Here is a 14420-nt window from a genome sequence, read left to right on the forward strand (position 1 = left end):
TCCTTGTGGGTTCTTTCCAACTCGGGATATTCTATGATTGTGTGATTCTATTTATACATCATATATGAAAGAATGAGCTTTTGTTTATTTCTGTGTTAGCAGATACTTGAAGAATTTAAAACCTGCCGCATTCAGGTATGGGTGTCCAGAGATGATTACACCATCTATGTCAGCTTAGAACTGGCCCACTAAACTTTGCTTAAAACATAGCTTATGCTTTGATTTGCATGCTTATGGTCTGCACATAGTGAACAATGTCAATGTATTTTATATTTTCTTCTGTGGGAATAGTTAACCTTTTTGAGAAATAGTAGTAAAATCAATTGATATTATGGATTATATACCTTTCTGGAAGATTATATATTGTAGCCCTATTAAAAACTGCTGTTGATGTAATTATAGGATATTTTTTCTGCTCTAATTAGAGACCACATAAGTAGATTTTATTATGTTGTTCAAAACAGAACTTCAGTTTTTTTAAAAGTATCATGCCATTACAATTAATATCTGCTCTTAATCTAATTTCATTCTTACGAAAAATGCAATACTCTGGATCAGGAAAAAATAATCTAGTTAGTGATTTCAAAATCTCATTTTCAAATTGTATTAATAGATAAGATAGAATGGCTAATTAAAGTGAATTTAAGTTGTACTGAACAAACATCATAAGGAAACTTTATTTGAAAATAGAATAAAAGTTTGACTTTTAAAATGCCATGTGTCTAATTAATACATAAAGAGTTCTCTTTGCTTTCAGAGCAGATAAGGTAATTCAGTTTCATGAATTTATGCATTCCCAGAGATGGGGAGCATTGAAACATAATTTTAGAAAGTTCTGTTACACGTGGTGAAACTTCTGGTATTTTAATTATCACATAACTAATCTTACAGCCGAATTCAACAGTGGAAAGGTAAATTAGAAGACATTACAAAAAAAGCATTTTAACATGTTGGGTCTCTGAAGGCCTTATATTCGGGCTTCAGAAACATATGATAAACTGTACTGAGGAGATAGCACAGATTATCTGCATAGCCTGAGCAATAACAGGAGTCTTTGGTGAGGCTGTTTTTCACCTCTTGATGAACTTTTCTGCTTCTCTGACATCCGAACTTTTCACACATCCCTGTCCTTTTTCAGTAATCTCTATCCTTTGGGTTGTGCAGAACTTCAGAGTGGTTGCCATTTGTCTCAAAAAGCAGACAAGATTTTGGATACTATGATAAATTTATTTGCTTTTTCTTTAGTTTGCAATTAATATAGAGAAAACCAATGATTAACTATACTAGCATAATTATGTCTGGTTTTATGTCTGTATTTCCTGTTTTGGATATGCATAGCTCCTACAGTGAGGTTTTATGATGTATCTTAAAACGGAAATAACAAGGTGTTCTTCAGAAACTTAAGGATATGTGCGTACCCTTCTCTGCAATGACACTACAGAAGTGCAGTGACTGCATGTGTTGAGGGGGAAATAACCTGAAGAACTGAACAGAAGTACCAGGAGAGTGAGGTGGCAACACACAATTGTTAGTATACGGGGATGAAACTTTCCTTCAGACAATTAGTAAGATCTTCATCCCTGTGTAAGGGTGAAGTTTGCAGTACTGGCTGGTATAGCGTTTCAACTGCGGAAGAAGGAAAGGCCTCTGCTTTCTATCAGAAGAGAAGGATGAAGGGGGGAACAACAGCTCACGCTGCTCAAGTAACTGCTCAGCTCGGTTTCCCATGAGCCTGTAAAGCTGTGGCCTAATTAAACTGTGCCCGATGCATTGTTCTTCCCTCCAGAAGACGGGAACAATATCTTTTGATGCTTTAATAGTAATCCAGCATCAGTGAAAGGAAATGTCAGTCAGTTTCATGGAACTTCCCAGCAGAACTGAACAAACCATAAATGAATGTGTCTGGGAAAGAAATTCAACCTGTAATATATTTATCAGAGCAAGAGCAAGTATTAATAATCCCTTTTTTATTAAAAATGACTCAAAAGACCTGTTGAGATTAGCTCAATAGCTTTCCTTTATTGTTTCACAGAGTGAGGCATCAAACATATTGACTGCAAGAAAAGGCTGATTCTTAAAGTCTTGCTAAGGGTAATATTTGTAAGCCAACTGAGCTTTAATTTCTTTCTTCCTGACGTCCTTCAAAAAAATTTACATGTTTACAAACTGAAGAGAAAATGACTTGAGTGTTACTTGAAGCCCTTTGGCCTGTGTCCTGTTTTCCTGGGCAGCATCTTGTCTTCGTTTTGGTTTCACTATTCAGCATCCTGAGGTCATGGCCAAACTGCAGGGCACCTCTGTCTCTTTTCCCATAGCATGGCACACCAGGGCACCATAGTGCCCTTCTGGCTACCGCAGCCTGGTTTCCGTGCCCCTCCTGGAGGTACAGGCTTTGTCCCACGTAAGGTCTCAGTTACTTCACTGTCCTAGGAGTCTGAAGGACTTTTGCATTCATTAGCTTTATTCTGACCAGATTTTTCCTATTAAAGCCTAACATAATCTTAAATCTTTTGTCGTCATGCCTAACCTTGAATTCTCTGTCTTTACAATGTCAAATTCTCCTTTAATTTATTCAGTCTATCTCTTATCTGTTGATACTTTCTGTTGCTAAGTTTCCCAGATGAACTGATAGTAATAAGCCAGTAATACTGTGAAATGCCTAAAAAATAGCTTCCAACTTGTCTTGCTGTAATAATCCTCTTAGAATCTAGGCTGCCCTCGTACAAAAAGAGCTATCTAAATACGTAGAAAACAGAAGATCTGAGATCTCTTCCTCAGCCAAGTTTTACCCTCTGTAATTTTCCTGAAAAATAAGTTGTATATTATATGGCATTTTTTATAATAAAAAAAAATGCATTCATGTTAAAGAACCTTAAATAATAGCTATGTTATCATCTTCTGTTGTTATGTATTTTGCTGGAGTCGTCATTATGAACTTGTTACTTGAAATTTTGAGAGTTTGAGACCCAGGAAGTGGAAGTACATTTCTACCCTGATAGCCTGTGAGAGAAAATTCGAGTTTGACTTGTTCATAATCCTTTTCCTCTCTTCTTTCTCCTTCTTTCCTTTCTTCTTCCTTCCTTTCCCCTTTCCCTTTCTCTTCCCTTTTATTTCCCTTTAGTTTCCCTTTGTATAGAATTTGTCTATGCTAATTTATTTATGCAAACTTATTCTAAGAAGTAATGTTTGCCAATAGTTTTACACAAATCTCAGAATTTTTAGAGCTTTGACTTAACAGTTTTTGAACACTGAGTAACAGAAGAGACAGTGTTAATCAACAGATGTCTTTGTATCCTCTCTGTACAAGTTATCTTTCAATTATTTGGTATTCTTTTCTGTATCACTTTCATAATTACTAGCTGGCACGTAGCACGGAACAGAGAGCTTTTCACAGAATACCATATTCTCATGCAATAATTCCTTTAATATTAACTTCTTCCATAATGCATGTGAGGAATAACATGATTAAATCTCTTTATGACAATTTGTTAAATTTACATGGGGAGAAGCAGATCTGATACGGTCTTTGGAAAGAAGAACACAAAAACAAATTGTCACCAAAATTAGACGGTAGTGAGATTAATAGGATAGAACTCAACATTTTATGATTTTTAAATATATACAGAATCAAAATTTTTCAATTTTCAGCATTCATCTCTTGACCCTTGCTTTCAGTCTGTTTCCTGATTTTCTCTTTTCTCTCCTTTCTATCTGCTTTTGCCTTTTTCAGTAATGTTCTTTGTCATGGAATTGATTTAGTTGCTGTCTGAGTTTAGAAAATAACTGGCACATTTTGAATGTTATTTCAGTCTAATTAATACTGAGAGTATTATAGACTGTGTACATGTGGCTGAGTTAATGCATGCAGTACTCTTAAGTACACATTCCCTTATAATATGTTTTGGAAGGTAATACTGCAAATGGCCGTGTTTTCCTGAGATATTAACTGTACATTGCCCAATAATTGTTAGATTAAGGATTTTGCAGTTTGCCAGGGTAAGAGAGAGTTTTTTCCTCCATGTGAAGCAACGTATGTACGTTCAGAATTCTAGTCAGAGCTCTCCTCTGTCTTCATTTAAGTTGGGAGTTTAATTTCATCCATAATAAAATAGGAATCTTATCTTCCCTTCTGCATCACATTCTTTTGTGTTTTTCTTATTAGAATAAATCCCTTGGATTTCGTTCGGGTCTTCTTATGTTATGTAAAGATCAGCAGTTTCTGCCAACCGACCATATCAGCTAAGCCAAGAGAATTGTCTGTTTTGACCTTTATTCAACACAAAGATAGTAGGTTAAATAATACGTAAAACACTGCTGTGTATTTAAATCTCCAGAGTCTTTCTAGTCATAAAGATTCTAGTTCCTTTTAGATTTTTTTTGTTAGTCTTACTTCTGGAAAGCCTTCACTGTTTCTTTCACTTAAAAAAAAAAAAAAAAAAAACCACAAAAAAAACAGTTTAACGATTATTCTCTCTTTATTCCATTTATTGTTTCTCATTGTCCTTTTCATTCCTTCCTCCAAACCCCCAGATGTCTCCATTAATAGTCAGACTCCCTAAAATATGCAAGTAAGGAAGAGAGAGATTCAGATTGCTTTGCTAATCTATATAACTAATGTTGTAGATTATATACTGAGTTAAACTGTACAATTATCTCTAGTTTCCAATTGCTGCCAGTCGGGCTGCTGTGCCTCATGCACAGTAGCTGCAGTCCTTCCTCTGTCCTGTACCCTCTCTCTTTTCCCCCACCTGTCCATTGTCAGTGTATATGGGGAAAATCTAAGTATGATTCAGCATTTCAGCCTACAACAGTTTTGTACGTTTAATATATGTATTTATGTTTGTAATACAGGGAATATGACAAATCATCATGCGTATAAAGTGCACAGGAGATTCTTGTAAACATTTAAATTCCTCTGCAGGTGAAGGGCAGCAGTTATAGTTCACAACTTAAAATTTTAAGCAAGGCTATCATCAAGAATTTATAATACAGGCCTAGGCCTAGCTGTGGTTATTTTTTAGTTGTTTATGAAGCTACATGTGACTTAAAACACACTTTTCAATGACCTTGAAAATACAATGAATTTATTTGATGCTTCTGTGAGCCCTTTGTTTCTGAAGACTTACTGCAGTGTCAATCCACTGAAGACATTCAATCTATTGAGCACAAAGATTTAATTACCCTATTGCCAGAAAAATCACAGCCCTCTTAAGGGTAAGGATGAGATGTGTGACAGCAGCCTAGAGTGTCTTAAGGTATTTTTAGTTGCTGATTAATAGAAAGTATACTTCCGAGACCCTCAAAAATCAATGGTAACTTTTGTTCTAAGGTTTATTTGTGATATATTTGTAATTAAAATGTCTTGCTGCAGCTGCTACCATGCTATGTCTTTATTTCCTTTCTGAAAGGAAAAAAATATCCCACATTATTTTGTCAAGTAGAATTTTCGTCTGTCCTAGATGGATTTCAACCTAAACTTTGTGAATAGTTTGAAGCTATAAAATGGAAGACAGACTGGCAGTTATGAAGGCCAATTCTATTTTTCCCTTATGACAGTTATAATTATATTCTGTTACCAAAATGCCCTGCTGTCCTGCTCATATTCTCAGAATGATTCAGTAACATTAGGGGCATGATTCTTCCAGGGTATTACAGAAGTGTCTATTGATCACTTGAACTTTCTAAAGAATGCTAAAATGTTCCCTTAAAAGTGCATAGGTCTTGTTCCTTTCCTCTGCAAAAATTAGTTCAATTCTGCAAAATTAGGGAACAAAGTAACATCTCTCCAGTTTAATCAAATGTCAGCATTTTAAATTTGTGCTTTATTGAAAAAGTAATATACAACTTCAGGAATACTGTGCATGAATTGACCAGGCATGTGATGTTCGTGTCATTGGAAACATTTTAGTAAAGCTATTTATCATAGTAAGCTTTCAGTCTTATTAGTTCACTATAATTTGTGCTGTACATGTAAATACTGATTGATTGAGGGGAAAAAAAATGAGTCTAGCGCTGGAAACTGTTCTTAATTCCATTCTGTTTTAGAAGCTTTCTGAAGAAACTGACATTTTCTGAAAAAAAATAATACATTTCTTACAAAATTCCCAGCTAGTATTGTAGCGCATGCCAAAACAACTCTCTTAACAGAAAAGCAAATGTTTTCCATGTAATATGGATTCCCAATTCTACGCTGCTTTGTAGTAAAAGAGAAAGATGCGCAGTTCAGCATGGTCACCATGGTGTTGATTCTTGCAAATCAAATTACAGAAGTTTCCTGCCAAATGAATCAAAGCATCTGCGAAACTTAACAAATTAGAAATAACATGGACCGGTGAAGCTACTTGACACTCTACAAAATGATCACTGTTTTTTATTGCGGTTCTCAGTAGAGCTCATGCAAACAATTTTATTTTCAGAAGGTATAGGTGCATATTAAATTTACAAAATGACTGAGCTGTACAAATTTATAGTACTGTATTGTTAAAATCTAATTTATTAGTCCAAATATCGGCTCAGAAACTTAACCTAATGATAGAAAGAGTAAATCATCTTTTACCAGTGTCGCATTGTTTCTTTTTCTTTTGCTGGTGATATGTAGAAATATGAATTGTCTTGTAGCCACTCACAGTAATGAGGCCCTGATTCAGTATAATTCCAAGTATGTCCTATCAGCATAGACATTTGTCAGACCCTCATTAGAATAAGCCTATGACTTGCTTTCTTTGCATAATTCCAAGTTTGCTTTTAGCACTTGAAAGAGAGACTGTTAGACATTTCAGCTTGGTATATCTTTCTGGCCTTTGTCAAATTATTTTTCTTATTTTTCTCCTGAAGTGAACCCTAATTGACAAGTCCAGTTTGTGTTCAAGCTTCATTAATATTTAGTTCTGGCTTAATTGTTTGATTAATGGTATATGCAAATTATTGGTTCTGCAATACTTTCTTACAAATAGAATAGAAGAAAATAGAACAAAACAGAACAAAAGGAAATAGTTCAACTGGAAGAGATCTTCAGAGATCATCGAGTCCAAATAGCTGACCACCTGAGGGCTAGCCAAAAGTTAAAGCATATTACTAAGAACATAATGCAAATGCTTATTGAATACGGACAAGACTGGGGCTTCAACCACCGCACTAGGAAACCTGTTCCAGTATTTCACCATCCAGTAAATGCCCATCTGACCTGTACCTGGCATAGCTTTGTGCCATTCCTGTCCTGTCATTGGCAGGAACAGAGCTCTGTACCTGCCTCTGCTTTCCCTTCTCAGGGAGCTGCAGAGAGCAGTGAGGTCGCCTCTCAGCCTGCTCTTCTCCAGACTGAACAGCCCAATGCCCTGAGCTTCCCCTCGCAGGACATACCTTCAGCGCTGTTATAAGTTTTGGTGTCCTCCTCTGGGCATTTTCAAGGACCTTAATGTTCTTTTCATATGGTGAAGCCCAGAACTGCACATAATAATCAGAGTGAGGCCACACCAATACTAAATATGAGGGGAGAATTACCTCTCTTGACCAGCTGAATATGCTGTGTTTAATGCAAAGCGTGTTTTTTTGCCCTCTTGGCTGCATGAGCACAACAATGGCTCATATTAAACCTATGATATCAGTAGTTTAAGAGGGAATTAAAGATGCATTGCTTGCCATAAGTACTTAAAATAAGCGTCAGCAATTTCTCTTACTCAGTAGAACTCTGTTACAACATGGATGTATGTGAAAGAATCCTACAAGTTCCACTGTAAGATATTTTTTCCTTTACATTGCACCATATTTCTTGTATTTATTATTTAATTAGATTTGCACAGTATTATTACACAAATAGAATACACAATTTTTCATGATGGTGGCTTTTTCATCTTTCATAGTCGGATGCCGTATTTTAGTAATGCTGATTCTTGTGTTGATTTTGAACTAACTAAAGCCTTTGTTACATTTCAGTGTGGAAGACGTTGCATTGAAGATCTTTTTAGTGATTTTCGAGATGGACGAAAACTCCTGGAGCTCCTGGAATGCCTTACAGGCCAAAAAATTGTATGTGTATTAATGTTACTGCTCTGTATTGAAGACATGATGTTACAACAGTTGTCATATACTATCAGTTGATTTCCCCCATTGATGAGGCCGTATGTTAACAGTATCTTTAATTTTAATTTGAAATTGAGGAAACACTACAACTGAGCCCTGTATTTGACAGGAATTCTTTGATAGGGTTATATGTAACATTAAAATGCTCAAATATGCTGTATGCATATACTGGTAAAGAGAAACAAGGATGAGACTTGATTCATTTATGTATTTGTGTTTTTAGCTGTAATTCAGAAATTATGCACCAGTAGACATGTTTTACCAAACATAATATTATTTAATGTATAGAATTAGAACATTTTGCTAATAAATGTCATATTCATTGTTCACATATTGAAGTAATACACATCTAAAAAAACAGACTAGCTTGCTCTTATAAACCTCTAAATTGTAAAGCAACATATCAAACATAATTTTGACTACTGTCTCTTGAGTTCCTGTTTGCGTTCTGTGAGTTTGGAATCTTCCTTTGAAACTTTCTCATAAAAGAGTAATGAAACAGGCTGAGAGTTAAGTCCAGGGAGGCTATACTTGTAAATAAATATTAAACAATCTGGTACTTATCTGTTTGGTTGATATAGTGATGTTCCTGAATTGTGCTATGAAGCAGAAAATAATCAGAATATGAACAGTCTGAAATTATCTATTTTTATATGCATTTCAATGATTCATTCACTGAAAAATGTCAAGATACCAAATTAGCTTCCAACTATGGATCCAGTTTGTTTCACAGTTGCCTTTATTTTGTATCAAGAAGGTGCATATGGACAATGTATTGTAATACCCTCACTGGTATTGTCATAAACTTATGAAATATGAAACTGTGGGTGTAATATAAAATTTGTATTATATATAGTGTATTTCGTTTTCTGATTCTGGATGGTCAATTTTATTTTATTTTATTTATAGGCAAAAGAAAAGGGCTCCACAAGAGTTCATGCTCTGAACAACGTCAACAAAGCACTACAGATTTTGCAGAGAAATAATGTAAGTAATCGGTTGGCTAGGGTCAGAGCATCCTACGGAGTGCGTGCTGGACTAAAGAATAATATTTCTGGAATCAAGGCAGTTTTGTTAATGTGACATGGATACTTAGAGGTTCAGCTGTAGAATGGAATGTATTTCAAAGAGTAAAATTCAGTGCCAGCAAATGTTTGAATAATATATCCATAATGAATGCTATTTGAAGACTGATCAACATGCACAATTTTATGGTAATGCATGGTGCTTAATATACTTTTTAAAAAGTTAATTACAATAAGTCATCCTTAGCTGGTTAAGAGGTACTACCTGAAAAAATAAACACTCACAGATCTCTAAAAATTAAGAAGTCCAAAAAATTGAGGGTTTTTTTTTTTTTAAAATAAGCAATATTTTTTCTAAATTTTCACTGATAACTGTTCCTTAGGATCCATAACATTAAGGAAACCATTCACATAAAAACTGCTTTCCATTCTAATTTGCCAAGTTTGACTTTTCAGGCCAGAATCTTGTGCATCATTTTAGAGTAAATATTCTAGTAAAATCTTTGTTGTGCAAGCATTCTAATGGGCCCATAACTTTAGCAGTCATTTTCAGTGGCCAACTAATTATACCGTACCTCCTCCTCAAGAATAAATTCAAATAAACTATAACATTCTCTTAAACTTAACTGTAAGATGTGATGGAACAGTGATAATGTATTCTGTGCTGCATATGATATTGGATTTCTTGATAGCTGCAGTAGGTCACTAAACATGCTTGACTTCAGCTGCTGAATAAAGTCATTGATTTTATAAATCCAAGGTAATGCTTATCTATCTAGAGATTTGTGCATAAATGAAAGTGACCTTATAAGTCTGTCATGAAGACCTCTAGCATTTTTTAAATGAAATTTAATGTAAATAAATAGGAGGCAAAGCTTCTAATTCTTCACAATCTGCGATATTTGACATTGTTGAAAAAATCAGCCATACATTTCACAATATGCAAAAAAGATTTTTATTGAACACATTTTCACATTACACATCTTCACGTTACACATTTTCAGAGTAAATATTCTTTAAAACATTTAATAAATATCTGCTAAATCCGTTAATGTGCTCTTCATTCGGTTTCCAGGATAATCCCTTTCAAATGTAGAAAGAAAACAAAGCACTGATTGAACAACACAGACCAAACTGCATCCTTTTACAAAGTAGTGTATGTATTCCGTGAAGCCAATGTATCCATAAAATGAAGATCATAAAAGCTGTGCAAAATATTTTTGATGAGATCAGTATGAAACTAAAAGATCTGCTTTTGAAATAGCTTCCTCAACCTTCAAAATCATCTGTGATTTCTGTAGAACTTCAGAAATGCAAAATCAACAGTTCTAACACTGTTTAAAGCCTGTGACTATTAGTGATGTTTGCCATCCTTGCTCTGAGACTGCACACTCATCTGGATTGAAAAATGCCACCACTTCCAATCAATCAGTTTTACAGATTTTGATGTTTTTTCCTATGGTATTTTTTCCTAGTATACAGGCAGAGAATTGTTTGAATGTGAACTCAGACAAAACTAAAGGAGACTGGAAAGTGTTCTTCTATTTCAGTTAAACAGATGTAGTCTCTGTGACAAAGATTCCATTTCTAAATACAGGCAGAGGATTTGACATGTAGAACGTGTAGCTGATACCGTAATATGGATCACTTGCAATATGGACCCCACTGACATTTAGGATATGAAGTTCCACTTGGGAAGTGTTCCAAGACACTGTTGACTAGAATGAATAGCAACTAATACGTTATTTTAGTAAGAAAGAAAAAAAAAAAGTGTAAATTGTTAAAGAAAGGTTTTCAAGCTCTTGACAAAGTGCCTGCTTCGTATGTGATTAGTAAAAATGACCATAAGTACTGAAGGTAAGACTTGTTTTTGGTGTGCAAAACTTTAGTCATTGTACAGATGTAACTTTAAATAACTTCAGGTGTATAATAGACATATGAAGACTGTAATTTGTAAAGAAACAAGGTACTCTATTCTATAAATATTAGTTCCGACCATGAAAAACTACTTCTATGAAACAGTGAGGATGTAAATTTCAGAATCATAGTTTCCAATTCTCTCCCAATTCTGAATTTGGCATTCTTTTTTTAGATAGCATAAAAAGTGGGAGAGGGTAAAGGATCATTTCACACATGGAAGAAAGAATATTCCAGGCTGACAAATGCTGATGCATTATGCAGTTAGAAATGCATAATGTAATTGTGGAAAATGACATTGCTAAACAAAGAAATACAGAAAAAGACATGTTTAGATAACAGTCATGGGTTTTTCTGTACTCTAAAATAAATCCTGCCTTGCCTTCTGCAAGGAATTCGTAGAATTGTAGAATTTTAAAAAGACACAATTAGTTCTATTTTAATATAAATATGTAGAATAGTATCTTAATTCTTGTAGGTTCTTGCAGAGCCTAGATATATGTGTTGCTTTCACCAAAGTATTATACATAAGGTGGTAAGGAGAATAATGCAGGAGCTCTTCTGTGTCAACCTTTGGTTTTCTGATTTGTGATTGTAGAACCTTATTATAAAAGATTTTTAAGTTATTATTAACTATTACTTTTAATTCTTTGTTTTCACAGCTGGAATAATTGGAGCTCTAGATCATTGCTTGGTTTTTTCCAGCACATTATCTGTGTCATTTATAAAATATAAGTTGGATATTTAATAAACAGCAGAAACCAAATGCAAGATTTATCCTAGCCTGTCCCTGCCTCTCCCTCTCCCCCAAAAAAGTTAATTACCAAATGTATGAAAATAACAACAACTTCTCATACTTGCTATTAATCTAATACAATTTTTTCTTATTTTTTTAATAGGTTGATTTGGTAAATATTGGGAGCTCAGACATTGTGGATGGCAATCATAAACTGACCCTTGGTTTGATCTGGAATATAATCCTCCACTGGCAGGTGAGTGGCACCACAGCATATTTTCTGTGATATATTTTTATTCTTATACTTGCCTTAATTCCATTACTATCCAGCCTCAAACTACTAAATAAACATTGACACTGTAAGCAATGCAAGCTCCTAAATCAGCAGGTTTTATGGGTCTGTTTATGTATCATCTAGGATATTAAGTATCTTAAGAAGATATAGTAGGTTTCAGCAGCAGCTGTTCTGACTATAATTTCACAGCCAGACATTGCAAGAGAATATATAAAACAGTTATTGTAAGAAAAATGAATACACAAAACCAACATGGATATATAGCTTCCATAATCACTTTTCCTTTAAGAATCTTATAACCTGAATGATAGAATCATAAAATCATAGCATCACCAACGTTGGAAAAGACCTCCAAGATCACCTAGTCCAACTGTCCACCTACTACCAGTATTTCCCCACTGAACCATGTCCCTAAGTACAAAATCTAAATGTTTCTTGAACACCTCCAGGGACAGTGACTCAACTACCTCCCTGGGCAGCCTGTTCCAGCACCTGACTACTCTTTCAGAGAACAAATTTTTCCTAACATTCAATCTGAACATCTCCTGGCGCAACTTGAGACCATTCCCCCTAGTCCTGTTGCTAATTACGTGTGAGAAGAAGCTGACATCCACCTTGTCACAACCTCCTTTCAGGCAGTTGTAGAGAGCAATGAAGTCTCCCCTGAGCCTCCTCTTCTCCAGACTAAACAATCCCAGTTCCCTCAGCCGCTCCTCATAAGACTTGTGCTCCAGTCCACTCACCAGCTTTGTTGCCCTTCTCTGGACCAGGCCCTCCATGTGTTTCTTGTACTGAGGGGCCCAAAACTGAACACAGCACTGGAAGTGTGTCCTCATCAGGGCTGAGTACAGGGAGACAATCTCCTCCCTGCTCCTGATGGCTACATTATTTCTACTACATGCCAGGATGCCACTGGTCTTCTTGGCCACCTGGGCACACTGATGGCTCATGTTCACCTGAGCATTGCCCATGCTCCCAGGTCCATTTCTTCCACATAGTCTTCCAGCCAATCTGCCCCAAGCCTGTAATGTTGCCTGGGGTTGTTGTTTTCAAAGAGTGGAGCCAGAACTTGGTCTTGTTGAACTTCATCCCATTGGCCTCAGCCCAGCAATCCAACCTGTCCAGATCCTTCTGAAGGACCTTCCTACACCCAGGCAGATCAACACTTCCTCCCAACTTGGTGTCATCTGCAAAGTGACTGAGGTGCACTCAATCCCCTTGTCCAGGTTATCAGTAAAGATATTAAACAGGATAGGCTGCGATACCAACTCCTGGGGAACACTGCTTGTGACTGATCACCAGCTGGATTTAACTCCATTCACCACCACTCTCTGGGCCCAGCCATCCAGCCAGTTCTTTACCCAGTAAAGAGCGTACCTGTCCAAGCCACAGGCTGCCAGCTTCCCCAGGAGAATACTGGGGGAGGCAGTGTCAAAGGCTTTGCTGAAGTCTAGGTAGACTATGCCAACAGTCTTTCACTCATCCATTAGGCAGGTTACTCGATCATAGAAGGAGATGAGGTTGGTCAAGCAGGACCTGCCTTTCATAAACCCATGCTGGCTGGGCCTAATCCCCTGGTTGTCCCGCACATGCCGTGTGCTCTCACTCAAGATGATCTTCTCTGTAGCCTTTCCTGGCACCAAGGTCAGGCTGATAGACCTGTAGTTCCCCAGATCCTCCTTCTTGTAGATGGGAGTCTTTTCTTTTAATTAAATAATCATATTTCGTGCTTTCCACAGCAGACCTGTCTTTCCAAGAATTATTTTAAAACCCTAAAAAGTTGCTTTCCTAACAACTAATTGAAGCAGATATTGGTCATTCGACTTCTTTTCACTTTAGAGAGACAGAAGGGATTATGTTATAGGTGTAAAAACCATGTTAGATGAGAACACTTAGGAAAACGAAGTCTGAGACAGCAGTAAAATTAACATTTGGAAAGAATTAGCATCTGGATGCTGTAAGTCTGTGTGTTTGTATGAGTCTAGGTTAACAGTCTGTCCATTTGTGCTGGTTCATGTCCCTAAGTGATAATCTATGAGTTTACTTAACATTACAAGAAAAGATAATGGGAAACAGAACCTAAAGTAGTTTTTATTAAAAACGAAACACTCCTATCAAAAAATCACATGTGTATAATTCACTGCAGTAGGGAACAATTCTTGACTAATTTTACAGGATAAGTAGTAATGAAAACAATGGAGAAAAGCTGCAAACTGTTAAATCACTTCTATCTCTGTCTCACTTCCCAATATTTTTAGTTTAATTGCATAACACTGTTCTAAATTACTTACTAAGAGCAGATGGAAAATGAAACCTAGCTGTGCATCTTTTACCAATTATCCTGGAATCACTGTGCTTTAATTTATAT

At 35.9% G+C, this 14420-nt stretch overlaps 1 protein-coding gene across 14 annotated transcripts in view; it reads left to right on the forward strand.

Annotated features, from left to right (window-relative positions):
- Positions 1-14420, forward strand: part of DMD (dystrophin) — a 1007484-nt gene that overhangs the window by 186305 nt on the left and 806759 nt on the right. For all 14 annotated transcript variants that reach the window (XM_021408144.1, XM_021408061.1, XM_021408111.1 and 11 more), the window contains exons 3-5: positions 7933-8025; positions 8989-9066; positions 11921-12013. In XM_021408144.1, coding sequence (XP_021263819.1) covers positions 7933-8025; positions 8989-9066; positions 11921-12013 — 264 coding nt within the window. The remainder of the gene's footprint in view (positions 1-7932; positions 8026-8988; positions 9067-11920; positions 12014-14420) is intronic.

The sequence above is a fragment of the Numida meleagris genome, chromosome 1 (assembly GCF_002078875.1).
Source record: "Numida meleagris isolate 19003 breed g44 Domestic line chromosome 1, NumMel1.0, whole genome shotgun sequence".
NCBI classification, from domain to species: Eukaryota; Metazoa; Chordata; class Aves; order Galliformes; family Numididae; genus Numida; species Numida meleagris.